The sequence below is a fragment of the Gorilla gorilla genome, chromosome 7 (assembly GCF_029281585.2).
Source record: "Gorilla gorilla gorilla isolate KB3781 chromosome 7, NHGRI_mGorGor1-v2.1_pri, whole genome shotgun sequence".
In the NCBI taxonomy this organism is placed as follows: Eukaryota; Metazoa; Chordata; class Mammalia; order Primates; family Hominidae; genus Gorilla; species Gorilla gorilla.
In genome coordinates, this window is record NC_073231.2 from 12141796 (window position 1) to 12161544 (window position 19749).

Consider the following 19749-nt stretch of genomic DNA (forward strand, 5'->3'; position numbering starts at 1 on the left):
AGAGATCCTCCTAAGGCAGTCATGAAGGTCATTCTTTCATGTTTCACTCTATAAACTTTGTATTGTGTGACTCTTTTGACGTCTGTAATTTTAAAAAAATAATGTTTCTCCTTGTCCCTTTGGTCTCCCACCATCCTTACCCTGACAAACGTCCATGTCCATTGTGGGGTAATCCAACATCCAATGTCTCCATTTTTTATCCTAAGCCACTGGATGCTGTCAGGCAAAGTCAGGAAATGCACAGGTGTCCTGGGCTTGCCATGTGGCTCTACAGCCCTTCCCTCTAACCCGAAGTGATCACGTTTCCCTTACAGCCGTTACAAACCTGCCCACTCTTCTGTACCCCAAAGGCCTCACTTTTAGCAAATTTTCTAGGGACCTGTTATTCTCTCTTCCCACCCTAGTCCAGTCATCTTTAAGCGACAGCTCTGGTGTGAGCTTTCTCTCTCTCTCTCCTGGTTTTCTCCCCTGAACTAACTATACATAAATTTTCACGTTATATTCATCCTTTGCTCTCCTCCCTAGCCTTCATTTTTTTTTTCACATTTCTTACTTTTATTTCAACATTTAAAATATTCATAGATGGAGTATTATATTCAGACATCTCCAAGGAAGATGTATGAAAACAAAACATACAGGCATTTCACAATTACAGAATTGCATATTTGTGATTATGTGAATGTTTACCCTAGAGTTGATCTGGAAAAACACCATTTAAAAAAAAAACTTTTGCGTGATTCACTGGATTAATTTCCATAAAAAATGAACTGCAAATAATTTCAGGATACCTAAATATTAGTACTTTTTAAAAATTTCAAACTTTTATAGTATTCTACTAACGTATCTCCTACAAGGAACACTTAATACTTAATTCTTTCTTTTTACCCTCAATAGCCAAGTCAGAATATACTTATTTCATTTTTCACCCAAGTCTTTGTTTCTAAACACATTATGTAGAATAGATTTGATCGTCACAGCATCTTGAGTAGCTAATGAGGTAGGAGTATTCTTAAGTTCTTAGACACTAATAAAGCAAAGCCAAAGACAATCAAATTACGAAGTTTTTCTTTTTAGTGGTTGTTCTTTAAGTAAAATGCTAAGAGCACTGGAAATTGGTCAAAAGCTGCTCACATTTTAAAAACAAAGAGGAAAAACCCATTAGAAAGCCCTGATACACATAGAGTCTGTTAAAGGGAAAAACCTGAGTGCTGGAATTAAATTCATTTTGACATTATAAGGTAAGGGATCTATGCCTAAAAATGCCAAGCTTTCTGCCTTGGAAAAAAAGTCTTACCAAGGAGATAAAATTTAAACAGAAAACAAAATTAATCTATACTTTCTTTTCAGAACAAGTTAATTTGCTTCTTTTAACCCACTTCTCTTTTCCTATACACAAAAAAGATCAATAATTTCAGTATACTGCATATCCAGTAACACATTTAAATGAAGTTAGCAGTCAACTTACCAACTGTGCCAGAGAAACACTCCTTATATGGAGGCTTCATTAACATAATGCTAAAGAGCTAGAAAACATGTAGGCAATAGATTTCAGCACCATCTGTTAATAGCATTTCAAAATGCATACACCCCCTAAATTCATATAAACCTAGGAAATTTACCCATCATTCTCTCCGTATCTACACCAAAAATCAAAGTTCTGTATTCTAACCATCCTGTGTGCCAAAAATAAGAAATACTTAAAAATCTATCCAATTAAGTTAATAGGACACAAACATGTTCCCCAAAAAAGGAGGGAAGTTACCAATCAAGCATGACGTGTCTAAAATACAAATTTTGGGAGTTTCTCCGAACCTACTCTGGTTCAAGGGGCTGCAAAAAAAAAAAAACACATATTTTTAATACATTGGTACCTATTATTTGATGAAGGCTAAATTACAAGAGATTTATTTTACTAATTTGCACCTCTTAAGGTTACTGCTAAATAGACTTTAAAAAGTCATCTAAAAAATGTTTTAAAAATACAACAGAATAGCTGCTAGAAAGAAAATTGATAACTATGTGGCCTGGCAAATGATTTTCAAATTAAGTCCTTGACAATCAACTACAAAATGTTTTAGATGTACGAATCAAACTTGGTAGCAAAATAGTGCAAAACTCTGATATGGCAGCCCTTAATAGCAGGTAATCATTTGAGATTTGCTACCAAAAATAAATTGTCAACAAGAATCTTTTATATGTCTTTAAACCTTTCCTTTTTCTACTCTGCCCAGAATTGTGTTCCACTGCTGTTACAAAAATCTCAAAATATCATATGTATATCATTTAGATAGAAGATAATTATTTCCTCTTCACTGCCACCTCCTTTAATTTCAGTTATAGTTCCCTTTATAAACATTGTTTTCCTAAGGAACACCATGCCCTATTTATTGCCACAAAGCCACTAAAATCTGTGCCTCAGTCTGTCTGCTTCATGGGTGTGGTTAAATACAAACCACTTGCTAGTATCTGCTAAAACTTAGTAACATCAAGACTAGGATGTCATTGTCTGTTCTACTGGGGCAAAGGCCGAAATACACAAGCATGTGCTCATATGCTCTTTTCCCTACAAACTAACCATATTACCTATTGACAGTAAGCCTTATTGACATCTCTGGCTACATATAATTCATACTCAATATTATAAAATAAAATGTTAGGCCAGTAAGCTTTCACAATTTTTATTAAATCCTAGTCTAGTTTAACAATATCTGACGTTACAGACATCATCCCATGGTGAACATGTTTAATAAGTGAAAGCAAGTCAGACATCTCATCTAGCTCATTATTTTCTGCAGACTAAGCAACAACTACACAGAACACTATGGGTAATGACAAACACCTGCTCGGTTTTCACACAAGCCATTTGTTTATCATACTAGATCTGCTAATACTGAAGACAGTCGATTTGGTGATTGTAGTTCTCATATAATTATAAATATCTTATTGAGATAACATTTTGACAGTTTCACTGACTTTCCAAATAAACATTTGATTGGAAGAAAACAGATCAAATATGGATTTCACAAACCAAAAGTTTATAAACTCAATGCAATACAAATCCTTTTTATTGTAAAAGCTGAGTTGAAACTAAAAGATTTATAAAAACTATTACTTTTGGCCTTAAACAGTACCAATTCTTATGATCAAAAAAGGCCACAACAGTTAAGACTGTATTGCTCGATTTTATTTTACACTAGGTGGTGGGCACAAAGCAATCCTCCTTAATAAAGTTGACAATTGCTTCACTCAACATTTTTAATAATGCACATTAAAAAAAAGTTCATCTTACAAATTCTTCTGCAATCCAAACATACAATTGCTTGGAGAACAACATTTAGAAAACAAAAGCCAATGTAAAAAGACAGATTAAAACAACTAGAACAGTACAGGTTTTGTTTATGTGACTCGGATTTTACAGTTTTCTTACTGCATCATCAATGACAGAAATCTGTTCCTTCAGCTGGCTCCATTGTTCTGGATTTAAAGAAATACCTTTTCTTCCTGGTTTCATTTCACCTTCAGGATCCATCCAATATTCTCTAGTATCAATTAGCACTTTCCCTTTAAAATCTCCAACGCTAACGTACCTCATTTTCCCAATCTGAAACTTGTTATCATCTCTGCTGCTGCCGCTCTGTTTAGAAGATGACAGAGGTCTCGAAGTTTCACCTGTCTTTTGCTTCTTTACAGGTTTTTCTGGAGCAACTTGCTTTTTCCTCTTTAACTTTTTGTCAACCTCACTGTCAGAATCACTTGCCAGAGGAGCTTGAAGAAACAAGTTCCTTTGATTTAGGCATCGCTTAGCTCGGCTCTAGCAGTCGAACACCCTCCTGCTTGTTCGCTCGCGACTCCTCCCTGCCCTTCATTTTCATCCCCTCCAAGGCCAAACTTCCTGCAGGGGAGACCACCCTCACATTCCACGTCCTCCCTCCCACCCGGTCCCTTCCCACTGCTGGCACTCTGCACACAGTGCTCTCCTGAAGGTCATCATGACCTCGAATTTGATCACCTACCAAGCCCAAGGGGCCACTGCTCCATCGTCCCGCCTTCATCTCTGCATGATTCACGATAGCGACAGCCCGCTTCTCCTTGGACGTTCCTTTCTCCACTTACATTTGACCCATCTCACTGACTGGTTTCTCCTTCCTGTCTTGCTCCTTAAACACAAGACTTTCTCTAGGATTCCCTGCACCTTTCCTCATGCTCCATGACACCCTGTGAGCCTCTCTAGCTCATCATGACTCCTACTAGGAAAGCTGCCCCATCGGTGCCTCTAAGACCAGCCCGTCCCTGTGGCACGGGGAGGCCAGGCCTGCTTCCCACTTACATTGTCTCCATCTCCACAGCACAGGTGGTCACAGGCTCGAGCTCAACACGCCTCAGGGGGTGATACACAGTGGCCGCTCACCCACTCTGCCTTTCCCCATCTGCCAGGCGGTGGCCTCTGCCACTGCTCAGCTCAGTGCCAGCTGAGCCGCTCCAGTGTTTCCTCCTTGCCCCGGTGCCCACACTGTTGGCCAGCTGACACAAACAGAGCCCACTGCCGCCGTGGCCTGCGCCTCTCACCCTCTCCACTCCTACAGCTACAGCCGCCCCATTGCTTCTTTGTCAACAACTTCCTTTTCGGCGCCACAACTGCCTTTTCCTTTCTACCAATCCCAGTTGGAGCAGACCACACGCAGGCCATGGTATTCAGTCCCCACCACGTCTGGGGAGCCCCTGGACCCACTGTCCTATAGACACCCACTCATAGGAAATGGTCTCAGCCTCATTTGCAGCAGCTCATGCCTGGAGTCCTAGTCTTGTCCTAACCATATGGGTTAGAAAGGTGCATTTCAGTACACACACACACACTTTTTTTTTTTTTTTTTGAGATAGATTCTCACTCTGTGGCCCAGGCTGGACTGCAGTGGCGTGATCTGGGCTCACTGCAACCTCTTCCTCCCCAGTTAAAGCTATTATCTTGCCTCAGCCTCCCAAGTAACCAGGATTACAGGCGCCCACCACCACGCCAGGTTGAATTTTGTATTTTTAGTAGAGACAGGGTTTCACCATGTTGGCCAGGCTGGTCTCAAACTCCTGACCTCAGGTTATCCACCTGCCTTGCCTCCCAAAGTGCTGGGATTACAGGCATAAGCCACCACGCCTGGCCCACATTCTTTGATGTTACATATTTTATATATGTGCATATATACACACAAGTGCGTGAGTATGCTCTTCTACCCTTCTAAATACAAATAAATCCATTATTCAATATTTTCCCATCGTCTATTCTGGAATTGAGGTTTTATTCATTTTTTCTTAAATCCAGGCCTTCAGGAAGGGAAAGTGAGGTTTTTATAAGCTATTGTATGTTTTTTCAAGAGTGGGAGGAGATGACCTTTGAGAAGTTGAGGACTTTCTCCCAAATTCCTCTGTAGCCTGTAACAGACTGAATTGTGTTCCCTTAAAATTCACATATAAAGCCCTAATGCCCAGTGTGATCTAGCAGAGGAACTGAGTCAGCCAGCCCTTCATCTTGGACTTCCCAGGCTCCAGAACTATGAGAAATAAGTCTGCTGTTTGAGTCACCTCCCCTAGGGCACATTTCGGCAGCCAGAGCTGACTCCGGTGTGGCTCTGGCCCTTGTTAACTGCGTGAGCTTAGGCGAGGTCCTCAGCCTCTCTAGACTCTTTCGTTTTCTCATCTATAACTTAAGGACAACAAGGGTGAGGACCTATCTTCATGTGTTGTTTTGTAGATCATGTGCAAGAAGTAAGCAAAGTGGTGAGAACTGGGTGGGGGAGACACAGCCCTCGACACAGGGAGAGCACCCCGTGCGGGAGGAGCCTTCAGTACAAGAGACTTGGTCTGCCATCAAGTGGCTCTCTGCACTGTTGACAACTGTCAGTCATTTAAGACAGAGGAGGCCGGGCATGGTGACTCATGCCTGTTATCCCAGCATTTTGGGAGGCCGAAGCAAGTGGATCACTTCAGGCCTGCAGTTTGAGACCACCTGGGACAACATGGTGAGTCTCCCTCTATACAAAAATACAAAAATTAGCCAGGCATAGTGGTACACACCTGTAGTCCCAGCTACTAGGGCGGCTGAGGTGGAAGGATCACCTGAGCCCGGGAGGTCAAGCCTGCAGTGAGCCATGGTCACACCACTGTACTCCAGCCTGGGCAACAGAGTGAGACCCTGTCTCAAAAAAAAAAAAAAAAAAAAAAGAGAAGAATAAAGGAAAGCCAGAAATATCAGCCAGTGTTTTCAGCTTCACTCTCACAAATCTCTGTGCAGACATCATGGTGACAGAGGTCAAGTCCATCTCTGTTCACCTGGGGCAGAGGAGCAGGTGTGCGCTCACCTCCTCTCACTGCTACTTTTATGTAGATTCCTCAGCTAACCCAGTAAGCCCTGGAGGCCACCTCCATGAATAGTTGGGTATTTAAAGACCTTTTACTACCAAATAAAGATGACAACAGCAAGTAACAGTGAGCTTTATTTTCATGTCACCGCTCTAGGTTCATTCACCTGTTGCCAACAACCTGAGGGAGTTTCTCCACAGCCCTTGATTCCTGAATTGTTCAACATATCAAGAGTCACCAATACATTGACTTAAGGAGTAAACAAGCAGCTTTTCTCTACACACCACCGGGCACCCCAGGAAGGCGCAGCTCCCTGCTTCACCCCCGCCTCTTGGTGCCTGTATCCAGCAGGAAGGACCCAGCAGGAGGCTGAATCCAAGCACTGCTCTCAGGCCACTCTATCCTCATCCCTGGATCCTCCAGGGGAACAAGATAAAAAAAAAAAAAAATCCTGTTTTCCTGCTTTCCAAAATGGAGGGCCTTAACATCAACCAAAGTTACAAAACAAAAACAAAACACAGGAGCTAGCTGGGCGCGGTGGCTCACACCCGTGGTCCCAACATTTTGGGAGGCCAAGGTGGGAGGAATGCTTGAGTTAGGAGTTCAAGACCAGCCTGGCCAATATGGCAAGACCCCATCTCTCTAAAAAGTAAACAAAAATCAGCCAGGCATCATATCACATGCCTGTAGTCCCAGCTACTCTGGAGGCTGAAATGAAGACTGCTTGAGCCTGGGAGGGCAAGGCTGCCGTGAGCCAAGATCACACCACTACACCCTAGCCTGGGAGACAGAGCAAGACTCTCTCTCAAAACAAAAACCAAAAAAAAAAACACCCCACATCATCTGCAAAGCTATGTTGGGAGCACAGCCATTTCCCATAGGCTTTCTTTTTCCTTGCCCCATTGTCTTCCGGGAAGTTTTCCCCTTACCCATTATCACGATTTTTCCCATCTTTCACGATGGTGCAATTCAATAGGATGAATTAACTGAACTAGAAAAGGATAAAAAAAATCTAACCCTATGAAAAGTCTGCCTTCAACATAACTCCAGGGAGATGAATATTATACTACTGGCACCTCTGACCCACACTATCCTCTGTACCCCGTCCCTGCCCACATCCTCCTTTCTGGACACTTAGACGTCAGGTTCCCCATGCGGCAAGGTTCCATGAGGAGCACCACCAGCTCCTTAGGAGAACTGGCACTGCTCTGGCTCCTCTGACAACTGGGGCTGGCACTGCGGGCACCACCAGGTGAGCCTCTGTAACCCATCTTCGGGCCCAAACGCCTCCTTCATGACCTGGTGGCCAGCAGGGCACTGTTCTTTCTGGTAGACCTGTGTGTGCTGCGGTCTGCCTTGGAACTTGCCCTGCAGCCAGGCTGTACTGAACTCCACCACGTGATCCACCAGGACCTCCCGACGCGAGGCACTCAGGACTGACCCGAGAGAAAGGGGATGGATCCCAGCTCTGTACAAGGCTTCATTCTTAATGATGTTCCCTGAAATAAAGCGGGGGAAGGTAAGGGAAGGACAAAGGACACACGGCATGATGAAACCACCCACAAAGTTAACAAGGCAGAAATCAGCTCTTCCATATCCTGTGGGACCCTGGACGGGTCTGCGATCTCTGACTCCACTTCTCTGCCTGTAAAATGCAGTTGACAATTCCTACCTTTAAGGTTGCTGTGAAGATGAAATGAAACTCATGCATGGCCCGTCATGGCAAACAGGCTATCAAAAACGGATCGGGCATCTGACTGCCTGTACTTGAATTGCAGCTCAAGCAGATCCTACCCACGTGACCCTGGCAAGCTCCTCAGCCTCAATTAGCTGCAGTTTCCTTATCTGTAAGGCAGGGATGGCTTACCTGGTTTTTGTGAGCAGTAAATGAGAATTCACCAAAAGATGCTGAGCACAGTGGCTGGTATGTAGAGTACTCAATAAGTATTAACTGTTGTTATTATTTAAAATGTTGGCCTGGCGCATTCCTATAATCCCAGCACTTTAGGAGGCAGAGGCGGGTGAATCACTTGAGGCCAGGAGTTCAAGATCAGCCTGGACAACATGGTGAAACCCCATCTCTACCAAAAATACAAAAATTAGCCAGGCATGGTGGCACCTGCCTGTAATCGCAGCTACTCAGATGGCTGAGGTAGGAGAATAGCTTGAACCTGGGAGGTGGAGCTTGCAGTAATCTGAGATTGTGCCACTGCACTCCAGCCTGGGCAACATGGCGAGACCCTGTTTCAAAGATTTTTTTTTTTTTTAATTAAAAACAAAATGTCAAGCATAGCTAGGCACAGTGGCTCATGCCTGTAATCCCAGCACTTTGGGAGGCAGAGGCAGGAGGATCATTTGAGCCCACAAGTTCAAGACCAGCCTGGGCAACATAGTGAGAACTTGTCTCTACAAAAATTTTAAAAATTACTGAGGCGTGGTGTCATGCACCTGCAGTCTCAGCTACTCAGGAGACTGAGGTAGGGGGATCGCTTGAGCCACAGAGGTTGAGGCTGCAGTGGATTGTGATTGTGCCACTGCACTCCGGCCTGGGTGACAGAGAGAGACCCTGTGTCAAAAAATAAAATAAATGAAATACCAAGCATAATGCTTGTTATGTAGAAAGTGTTTGTGGAGCTGTTATCTTATTATTTTTCTACTCCTGCCTCATTCTCTGTGAAGCCAGCCTAGATCCCTCCTTCCAGAATCAGTAACTCTCTTGGGAATGTTCCAACCATACTCTTTCAGCTCCATCAGGCATTCATTGCAATCTTTAGTAACCCACAGTGGACTGAGTCCGTGCTTGCTGGGCCATTAAACAATGATCTCCTTAAGGAGAGGTGGTGAGCATGACAGAGGTCAAGTGAGTGTCTGTGTATTTGGAGTGAGTGGGTGAAGGAAATTCCTGCTCTTTCCAAGAGCCTCATAGTCACACTCCTCATTACACACATCGGTCTCTCCGGAATTCATTGACAGAATACCTGGATTCACATCTCAGCTGCACCATTTACTAGCGATGTGTTCTCTGCTTCAGTTTCCTCATCTGAAGGAAGGGAAAAGCACTATAACCATCCTACAGGACAGCAGTAAGGACAAGAACGTGTGCCTGGCACATCAGAGCTGCTTGGAAAACACTGGCCGTTATTAATTACTACTGTTACTGTTAGCTCTTGCCATATATACCCAAAAAGCCACTTCCGACGGCTCTTCGCTCCTGAGTGCACAGGGATTCCCATGGTCCTAACATGAAAATGCAAGGCGAGTGCCTTCTATACCACCTGGCCCCCTCCGACCCTCGTGAGGGGTGGTGAGCAGGCAGCAAGGCCATATGTTGGATATGGAGGTGACTCTGTCACCAACCTGCCTGATTGCTTCAGCAGACAATTTTGGGCACAATTATTCCCCTGCTGTGAGTAATAAGAATGGCATGCTGTCATAGTCCCACTAATTAGCTGTTATATGTATTTTTGAAACTGTTCAGCACTTCTCCCTATCCTGAAATGCTCACAGTTTCACTGCTCACGCCACTGCAATAGAGAGAGGGAAACAGCTTCTTCACTCGCGTCGCATAAGAACCCAGTGTAGACTGAGTCATCTCTGTGCCCTGGCCAGGGCAGGAAGCTCCATCCACCCAAGAGCAGCATCCCTTAGAACATGCACTCACTGCTCCGTTAGCAGCCTGCACGACTTCAGTTCCTACAGACACAGGTCAGGCACCTCCTACATGCAGGCGCTGCACTGTGCAGTGGAGGGTACAGAGGTGCCTGAGACATGACCCCACCCTTTAGGAGGTGATGCTCCAACGCTGCTGGCAGAGGGCTCACAACTGATAACACAGTTAGGGTGTGGATTCTGAAGCAGAGAGACAAGTTAAAAACTGCCTGATCTAATGCCCTCAGTCTAAAAACAAGGGAAGTAAAAGAAAGGAGATTAAGCAACTGGCACCTCAAAACCAACAACACTGGCACAACTAGGGTGGCCCTCAGGTCTTCTGACTCCCACAGCACTGACTTTTCCATGAAGCAACTCTGTGGACTCACCCCTTTCCCATGAATCATACCTAGCCCTGAGAAGTATCTCTGGTCCAGCAGTGTATAGCAGACAGGCTGAGCCTGGCCTAGAGCTTCTAAGGCTTGTCCTCGATGGAACTTCTCAGACAGGATGTCACAGGTGGGTGTGACCACTGGGGAAGAGCTCCAAGACAACTGACAATTATAAAATGCCAGGAAGCCGCCACCACCAAAGTGCAGGACCAACCTGGGAAGAAAGAACAGGTCATATGTACACATCGTCACCACAGTATAGTCAGAGCACACTCTGTGGCTGGGTCACACACACATACACACATCCCCACATCATTACCACAACATGTCAGAGCACACTCTGTGGTCGGATCATACACACATACATACATCCCCACATCGTTACAATACAGTCCAAGCACACTCTGTGGCTGGGTCATACACACATACACACATCCCCACATAGTTACCACAATATAGTCCAAGCACACTCTGTGGTTGGATCATACACACATACACACATCCCTGAGTTAACACTGGTTCATTTTTAATTTTTGATTTTATAATGGTACAAAATCAATGCACACTCAGTAAAAGCCATACTTTGAATACCTATAAAACCTTCATTTTCAGTACATTATTCAATAAATTACGTGAGATATTCAACATTTTATAAAACAAGCTTTGTGTTAGATGATTTTGCCCAACTGTAGGCTAATGTAATTGTTCTGAGCACATATAAGGTAGGTTAGGCTAAGCCCAGATGTTTGGTAGGCTAGGCATATTAAATGCTTTTATGACCTATAATTTTTTTTTTTTTTGAGATGGAGTTTCATTCTTGCCGCCCAGGCTGGAGTGCAGTGGCACTATCTTGGCTCACTGCAATCTCTGCATCCCGGGTTCAAGCGATTCTCCTGCCTCAGCCTCCCGAGTAGCTGGGATTACAGGTGTATACCACCACACCTGGCTAATTTTTTGTACTTTTAGTAGAGATGGGGTTTCATCATGTTGGCCAGGCTGGTCTCGAACTCCTGACGTCAGGTGATCCACCTGCCTCGGCCTCGTAAAGTGCTTGGATTACAGGTGTGAGCCACCACACCCGACCTAATATTTTCAATACTCCATATACCCTTTCCATATAGAAAGGATATATAAAGCTAATTTTATTTATTTATTTATTTATTTGGAAATAGGGTCTTGCTCTGTTGCCCAGGCTGGAGTATAGTGGCACAATCACAGCTCACTGCAGTCTCAACCTCCCTGGCTCAAACTACCCTCCCACTTCAGCCTCCCAAGTAACTGGGACTACAAGTATGCACCACCACAGCCGGTTAATTTTATTTTATTTTTTGTACAAACAGGGTCTTCACTATGTTGCCCAGGCTAGTCTCTTACTCCTGGGCTCAACTGATCCTCCTGTCTCAGCCTCCCAAAGTGCTGGGATTACAGACAGGAGTCACTATACCTGGCAAGCTAATAGCATTTATTTCAAAGACCAACAAAGTAGATAAAACTCAGGCCAGCCTATTAAAGAAAAAAGAGACAAAGCAAAATAAACATAAAACACGTACATGAAAAAAGAGACCTAACCAGGTAAAAAGAGATTTAAAAATAATGGCATGATACACATTCACTCTATGGCACTATATCTGAAAACCTAGGGGTGAGCCTCCTTCGGGGAGCACATTTCAATGCCTCCAGCTGGTGACTAATCCAGGACTCAGCAAAGGGCAGGCTCCTGATGATGACAGGTTTGCTGGGGGTTCTAAGAAAAGTTTCCTCTTCTGAACTTCTAAAAATGATCTTCTCTTCTTCTGGATTTTTTGGTGTGAATAAAATCCTGGAGCTGCAGTAGCCTCTTGCTGCTGGTCTAAGGACAAAACCAATGCGTGGAAAGTACAAAGCCAGGAGAATCACAAAAACAGGAAGCCAGAACCTTGGAACGGCAGCCCCAAAGCCCACCCTCCTTCTGAACTTCCAGTCATGTGAGCCCAAAATCTCCAGACCACAGAAGCTACTCTGAGTTATTTTTACAGCCCATAGCATCCTATGGTACCTACGTCAGACCACAAATAAAGACTACACTTCTAAACATTTTTACAAGTTATAAAACTTCAGAAAATAGAAGGCATGTGACTTTCTCTGGGGGCAGAAGGGGCCTTTTTTTAGCAAAAGGGGAAACCTACAAGCAACCAAGAAAAATACCCACCATTGATGATATAAAAATTTAAAATCCCAAATGCCAAGAGGCATCATAAGCACAATCAAAGGACAGAGGACAGACTTGAAACAATACTGGCAACACATGTCACAAAAACAAACAGACTTCCTGTGCAAAAGCTTCATTACATTGATAAGAAGTACACAAACAACCTAACATTCATGAGATTTCAGCTCAGCTAGCACTTTCCTAAGGCCAGAAAAATGTACAGCCCTAAGAATGTGCATTCCCTCTGACCAGCAATTACTCATCTGGGAATTGACACTGAGGACATATCCTAAACCTAGATAGAGTCTCATGCACAAAATGTTGATCTCAACATTCATAGATTATAAAAACTGGGGCCAAGCATGGTGGCTCACGCCTGTAATCCCAGCACTTTGGGAGGCAGAGGCAGGCAGATCGCTTGAGGCCAGGAGTTCCAGACCAGCCAGCCTGTTCAACATGGTGAAACCCCATCTCTATTAAAAATACAAAAGTTAGCCGGTGTGATGGCATGCACCTGTAGTCCCAGCTCCTCGGAAGCTGAGGCAGGAGAATTGCTTGAACCTGGGAGGCAGAGGTTGCAGTGAGGCGAGATCGTGCCACTGCACTCCAGCCTGGGCCAACAGAGCAAGACTCCGTCTCAAAACAAATCAAAAAAACTCATCAAGCTGAATACTTAAGATCTGCATTCTATTGAATGTTAATTATATCTCAATAAAAAATAAACACACAAACAATATACTTAAAACAAAACTGGGAAAATCTTGTCCCTAAACTCAAAGCACACTAGTCAGGAGTCAGGCAATAAAATGTTCTTCAGGGACAGTCCCCCCTCAAGTGCCACATTTGCTGGGAAAATTCTCCCCTTCTCCCAGCCGCCTCTTGGTGCACAACCCTCTCCTGCATGCAGACCACAATCTACTTCCTATCACAGGTAGATACAGAGGTGGCCTCTCTCCCCAAGACAGCAGGGCCCTGGGGGGCAGACTGGACGCCCTCAGTGTGTCCCCACTGCTGAAGTCCCAAACCCCACCAAGCAGGGCCCTATGACTATCAGAGCCCATGAGAATCAGATGGCCACACCATTACCTCGGGGAAGGGTCCCTCCAGTCCCCCCTCTTGTTGGCTTTCTTGGCTCTGGAGAACTCGTTCACCCAAACGCTGCCAAACAAACCAAAGCTGACACGCAGCCACCTCCCAGCATCTCCTGCAGGGGCGTCTCTCTCCAAATACTCAGAATCATCCTCGCCCTGGGGGACGAGCTCTGCAGACCGTGAGGATCCATCAAGGGTCTTCTGCCCGCTGGGCTCCCCGACCTGCTTTGGGTCCGCAGCCCCTTCCTTCTGCACTTCTTTTTGTGGAGGCTCTGGTGTTGGGCTGCTGCCAGGGGGCCCCATTTCTTCATCTAGATCAAATCTAAGGAATAATTTCTTTCCATGGACCTATAAAAAATGAACAGAGATCCAAGCCTTACAGACTCAGAGAGGGGAACTGGGGAATGCAGATATTAATCCTATTGCAAAGGTCTTCCTTCTCACCCCTCATGGGGGGCCTTCCCAAATGAAGTCTTTGGGCTCTGCCTTTTGCTCTTTTGCTCCAGTGGTGTGAGCAGTTCACATGTGGTTTTCAAAGTGACTGGGAGCAAGGAGACTTAGTTGGCAGTGAAACAGACCCATGCTAGATGGCAAGGCCACCCTGGAATACCTGAAGGGAATCGCTCCCAATTTTTTCATGCAGTAGCTAAGAAATGAACATAAGTTGTCATTCCTTCATTCCATTCGTAATACATTTTCTATGCCAGAAATAAGCAGTGCGTGGGTATGCACACACACAGAGCAGCTAAAGACAACACTCTGTAAAACTGGGTACCCCTCGCTACCCCCTCCACCAGCATATTGGACTTGATAAGAAAACTGTAATCAATAAAAATTAGATACTGAAACAAAAATTGATCAGTGAATCAGATCACCACTGTAAAACGTACAAGGTAAAGGACCCACCTCATCTCACTGAAAATTATTTCGGTAGAAGAAAATATAGAAAATGTGTGTTAAAGGATGTTCTGCTGCCTTTTTTTTTTTTTTTTTTTCAGATGGAGTCTCGCCTAGACTGGAGTGTAGTGGCACCATCTTGGCTCACTGCAGCCTCCATCTCCTGGGTTCAAGCAATTCTCTTGCCTCAGCTTCCCAAGTAGCTGGGACTATAGGTGCACACCACCACCCCCAGCTAATTTTTGTATATTTAGCAGAGACCAGGTCTCACCACGTTAGCAAGGCTGGTCTCGAACTCCTCACCTCAAGTGATCTGCCCGTCTTGGCCTCCCAAAGTGTTGGGATTCCAGGCATGAGCCACCATGCCCGGCCCTTGCTTTGAGTTTATTTTCATATTGCACCTCCTGATATGCAATATGTGGGCCTAGATTCCAGGATGAGTCAGTTCTACACAGCCTGAAATTCAGGCAGTCTTTCAAGGAGTATAAACCAAAGTATCTGGCATTAATACTGGAAATGCCTGTGTTACTTTTTTGACGACTACAGGTCCGTGCTTAAAGATCACTGTTCTGGTATGATCTTTAACTTGTTAATTAGTATTCAAATTAATCTTGAAGTCCTCTACCCAAAAGAGCATTACCTTTCAAAATAATCCCAGAATAGCTTATCTGTAAATCTGAGCACAGATTGTTATCTGCCACATATTAGAAATGGTTTAACTGACCTACATAAAAAAAAAAAAACTGAGCAAGGATTTAAGTGGGCATAATAGAATTTGCTGCAGAAAATATTTCTTGGTATAAACTCACCAGTGTTGATATAATTCTGATGAAAATAACTGTCAAATGCCCATCATGAACAAAACATTTACTAGGTCAAAAATGTCTAGGTAAGGATGTCCTCATAGCCTCTCCAACTATGGCAATTTCTGCTGTCCCTCTTTTGGGTTCCTGTGACATTGCAGCCACTTCAATTCACTAATCATTAATTAAGCTTATTCAATGTGCCTGGCAGTGTGCTAGGCTCCAAGGGCAAACAGATGAATAAGGCTCTGCAATGGTTTGAATGTGTTCCTCAAACAGTATGTGTTGGAAACTTAATCCCCAATGGAACAGTGGGAATTGGAACAAGATGGAAGAAAGAGAACTAGTACTTACGGAGTGCCCGTTATGTGCCAGGCATAAAGTCTACTTAAAACAACAATTTTAAGAGGTCAATGGCTTATCTCCATTCTACAATAGAAGAAAGAGCTATGAGATGAACATGCTTAAGAGCACACGGCTAAGCAGCAGCAGAGCGCGTGAGTTCATCTGCAGGCACCACCCATGCTTCCTACCTGCCGGCACTCAGCTAAGTGCTCGGGGCACAATACTGGCGAGGAGCAGCCCCTGCCCTCTGCATCTGTCCTCTCCCCTCAACAAGCAGAACAACTCAGTAAAAAGGGAAGAACAGGAGGAAGTACATGATGTCCTGGAAGCACAGAGATGGAGTCTCCTTCCCACCTAAAGCAGGTAGGGCAGGCTTCTCTGAGGATGCAATGGCCAAGTGGAAGCTGGAAGACCAGGAATTACCATTATAAATTGAGGGAACAGGGGCAGAGTTGGGAGAAAAAGGAAGAAGTGCTTGAGCAGGGGGCAGCAAGTCAAAACCACGGACAGAAACACTAAGAAGAGCCAAAGGCAGTTTCATCGATCAGAAGACAGGTTTGGGGCAGGATAAGAAGGCTAGAGAGGGAGGCAGGGGTGAGAAAACAGGGAGCTCCCTGAGCCCCTGGAAGGATGAGCTGGTTTGAACCTAGATCTGAAGGTTCTGCTCTTTTCTTTTTTTTTTTTTTTTTTGAGACGGAGTCTCACTCTGTCACTCAGGCTGGAGTGCAGTAGCACAATCTCATCTCACCACAATCTCGGCCTCCCGGGTTCAAGCAATTCTCCTGCCTCAGCTTCCCGAGTAGCTGGGATTACAGGCGCCCACCACCACACCCAGCCAATTTTTGCATTTTTAGTAGAGACGGGGTTTCATCATGTTAGCCAGGCTGGTCTTGAACTCCTGACCTAGTGATCCGCCCACCTCGGCCTCCCAAAGTGCTGGGATTACAGGTGCGAGCCACCGTGTCCAGCCAGTTCTGCTCTTTCCTTAATTCTCCACTGGCTCAGGGGAATGGAACACAGTTCCCAGCCAAAGGTGCCCATCAGCTGTGGCCGGAGAGAATAGAAGCACTCCAGACCCTCTGAATCGGGGTCTCCAGCTCATCCACATGTGTTCTTTACAGTTCTACAGTCCACAGCGATATCTACTTCTGGCTGAGACACGTGAGACTGAAAGACGAAGCTGCATGGAGTCCGAGCTTGGTGGTTCCAGACTCAGGGAAGTGACACCCTGAGACATATGGGGATAAATCCTAGGGGAGGCGCAGGATGTGCGACAGAGCCAGCCCTTCAGAGGAGGATTGCCTCACCTGGGTGTCCTGGAGCCACAGAGACTGCAGGCTGGCGGGCTGTAGCTTCTTACTGCTGCCCCCTGTCTTGACCACCTGCTGACCCACAAAGGGGGAGACCAAACGGTGAAATTTCCTCACCAACGGCCCTTCTGGCATCCCTGTGGGCAGAAATGGGCAAAAGAGGCCACCGACTTAGCTCATTTATCTCTAGCATCTTTAACAGGTGCCAAGCATCCTCCACGGCGCCATTTTTGCTGCCAACTAACTTTAAGAGCAAATATGGCCAAAAAGGGAGTGTGGCTGGGAGGCTGTCAGATCATAGAGAAGACCAGCTGTGGCAGGGTGTGGGAAACTTAGCAGGAAAGGCAGCCCCTCTTACCTTTCTTCATGCAGCAAACACTTATTAAGCACCAACAGTGTGCTAGGCAGCACATCATGAGCACCATCCACTTTATTCCTGAGCGGCACCTGCCACACCAGGAGCTGGCCTTTGTTACTTTTTGCCTGGACTGTGAACCTCTAACACCTCCTGACTTTCTCTGTTCCCCTCCTCCCGCTCTCAAAAAACAGCCATTCTGACCCACTGCTGCCGACTTATTTCCCATTTTTGAAGGGACCAGATGCCGCCCTCCAGGACCGCCGAACAGTAGCATGGGGGAGGTGTGCATGAAACGACCAACACGCGGACAGAGCTCAGAATCATAAGTGAGACCCCCAGCCACGTAGGTAAGCCCGGCTTAGCTACAGATAGTTATCTCTGATCCCCGACAAACAACTGTGGTTCTGTTCTAACCACCACGCAGGGCTCCCAGGGCCACCTCTACTCTCCCTGCCCCAAATCATCCCAGTCCACTGACAGCCGCCTACATGAGGCAGTCTGAGTGGTGTACACCCGGGCTGCTCGGGCAGAGGAGACTCCCAGCCTCACCCAGGGCAGCTGCCTAACCACCTGTTCCTGCACCAGCATCTCTATAAGTTACGAGGAAAATCGAAAAGAACTAAGTAGATATCGGGCACGGGGTAGCTATTATATTTCAGTGATTCTAAAAAACATTTTAGAATACTTTTAAAATCTCAGAAAAGGGGACGGCTCACAATCTCGGCATTCTCACAGTTTCGGCAGCAGCACATTCAATAACGCGCATCTTACACTCGCTGGTGCCGATTCCCTGAGATGTACTATTTCCCCTCATCAGGCTTTCCAGACACTCCCCAGGGAATCCTGACAAAATCGCCAGGCTGGAAGGAGACGTGCCAAACGCTGCTAACCTTAACCAGTTGGATGCCTGATCCTCTTCTACGGGGAAGCTTCTGGAAAAGCCTTCATGTGAAATGCACCAAGTCCTGAAAATCTCCGGACACGTGGGCATATTTCCTTTAGGGACTTTTATGGAGATGGACAGGTGGGAAGCAACCCGCCTCTGCAACAGCCTTGAAAGATGAGACGCGGAAGGGACTTCGAAGAGTCGCTGAGGATGCCGCGCCCACCCTCGGGCCCTCCCTGCCCGGCGGCTACCGAGGAGCTCGAGGCCGGCGCTGCGCCAGCCAGGGAAGAGGAGGGGTTGTCTCCGCCGTTCTCTTCCGAGTGCCTGAGGGGGCGGGTCTAAGACCACTGCTTTCCCAACTCTGCCTCGGGGTGCGGGGAGAGGGGCGCAGACGCGGGTCTGAGGGTCACTGGGGGCCTCCAGGCGTGGGCAGCACCTCCGCAGGCGGCTGAGACGGAGGAGGGCCCTGGGCCCGCCCTCCCTTCCTGTCCCCTCCCGACTTCTCCGCCAGGCCGCGGATCTACCGGAGGGCGGGCGGCTGCACTCACCGGCTCCGGGTGGGTGGCACCTCGACCCGACCCAGCACCGCTGCGCAGCCAGCACAGCCGCTCCAGCTGGGGGCGGAGATTTCCCGGCGCGGCGGCCCATGCGGCCTCCGTCCCCTTAGGGGACGCCCCTGTAGGTGGAGGCTACGGGGCTCCTCCCCCAAGTGGGCGTGGACTCCGGCCTGGAGGGGGTGGCGGGGTGCGCGCAGGCGCAGGGCTCATTCCCTGGAAAGTGGGTCTAGGTCGAGGCTGCTCTTTTGTGGGTGGGCGAGGGGTTCCATCCCGGGGGTCGCTGGAGGCAGGGCTGCATTAGAGGGTCGGGAGTGAAAGCAGGGATGGAAGAAGGGTGGAGGCTGGGACTAAAATTGGAGAGACGCTCTTGGAACCTTTTTTTTTGGGGGGGGAGACAGTCTCGCTGTGTCACCCAGGCTGGAGTGCAGTGGCGCAATCTCGGCTCACTGCAACCTCCGCCTCCTGGGCTTAAGCCATTCTCCTGCCTCAGCCTCCCGAGTAGCTGGGATTACTGGCGCCCGGCTAATTTTTGTATTTTTAGTAGATACCGGGTTTCACCATGTTGGCCAGGCTGGTCTTGAACTCCTGATCTCAGGTGAGCCGTCCTCCTCGGCCTCCCAAAGTGGTGGGATTACAGGCGTGAGCCACCGCACCCGGCCCTTTTGGAACATTTCTTGTCTCAAGGAGACAGTTATAGGGAAAAGTCAATGGGTGTGTGAATGGGACAGCCTGGGTGTTCCCACAATGGCAAGCCTTTCTGTGGGTTCTGCTTGGCCTCCGAGCCTAATGAAGTCGGGTGCAAAGGAAACACGTGGTCAAGACTCGTGAAATGTTGAACGGGAGGGATTTTTTTGCTTTCTATTATTTGAATTTTATTACTTGAATTTTTACTATAAGCAAATTTTGCTTAAAGTATTTGTGTATTA

The 19749-nt window shown here is 46.4% G+C and overlaps 1 protein-coding gene and 1 pseudogene across 3 annotated transcripts; both read right to left on the reverse strand.

Annotated features, from left to right (window-relative positions):
- Positions 1–531: 531 nt before the first annotated feature.
- LOC134759058 (activated RNA polymerase II transcriptional coactivator p15-like) lies at positions 532–6377 on the reverse strand (annotated as a pseudogene).
- An 87-nt stretch (positions 6378–6464) lies between these two features.
- NEIL2 (nei like DNA glycosylase 2) lies at positions 6465–18995 on the reverse strand. 3 transcript variants are annotated; one of them, XM_019032848.4, is made up of 5 exons: positions 18815–18995; positions 17020–17159; positions 13663–14015; positions 10406–10602; positions 6465–7847 (listed from the first exon to the last, which is right to left on the reverse strand). In XM_019032848.4, exons 1-5 carry the CDS (start codon positions 18912–18914, stop codon positions 7537–7539), a joined length of 1101 nt encoding a protein of 366 aa, XP_018888393.4. In that variant the 5' UTR covers positions 18915–18995; the 3' UTR covers positions 6465–7536. The 3 variants fall into 3 exon arrangements, with proteins under 3 accessions (XP_018888393.4, XP_018888394.3, XP_004046699.4); XM_019032849.4 differs by lacking the exon at positions 18815–18995 and adding an exon at positions 18271–18792; XM_004046651.5 differs by lacking the exon at positions 17020–17159 and having other exon boundaries at positions 18815–18944.
- Positions 18996–19749: the final 754 nt, after the last annotated feature.

Excerpts from the sequence above, each read along its gene's own strand:
- NEIL2 (XM_019032848.4), bottom strand. The coding sequence starts at position 18,914 with ATGGGCCGCCGCGCCGGGAAATCTCCGCCCCCAGCTGGAGCGGCTGTG. Across the intron at positions 17,160-18,814 it reads GTGCCACCCACCCGGAGCCG|GGATGCCAGAAGGGCCGTTG; the intron begins GTGAGTGCAGCC and ends TTCTGCCCACAG. Across the intron at positions 14,016-17,019 it reads TGTGGCTCCAGGACACCCAG|GTCCATGGAAAGAAATTATT; the intron begins GTGAGGCAATCC and ends CATTTTTTATAG.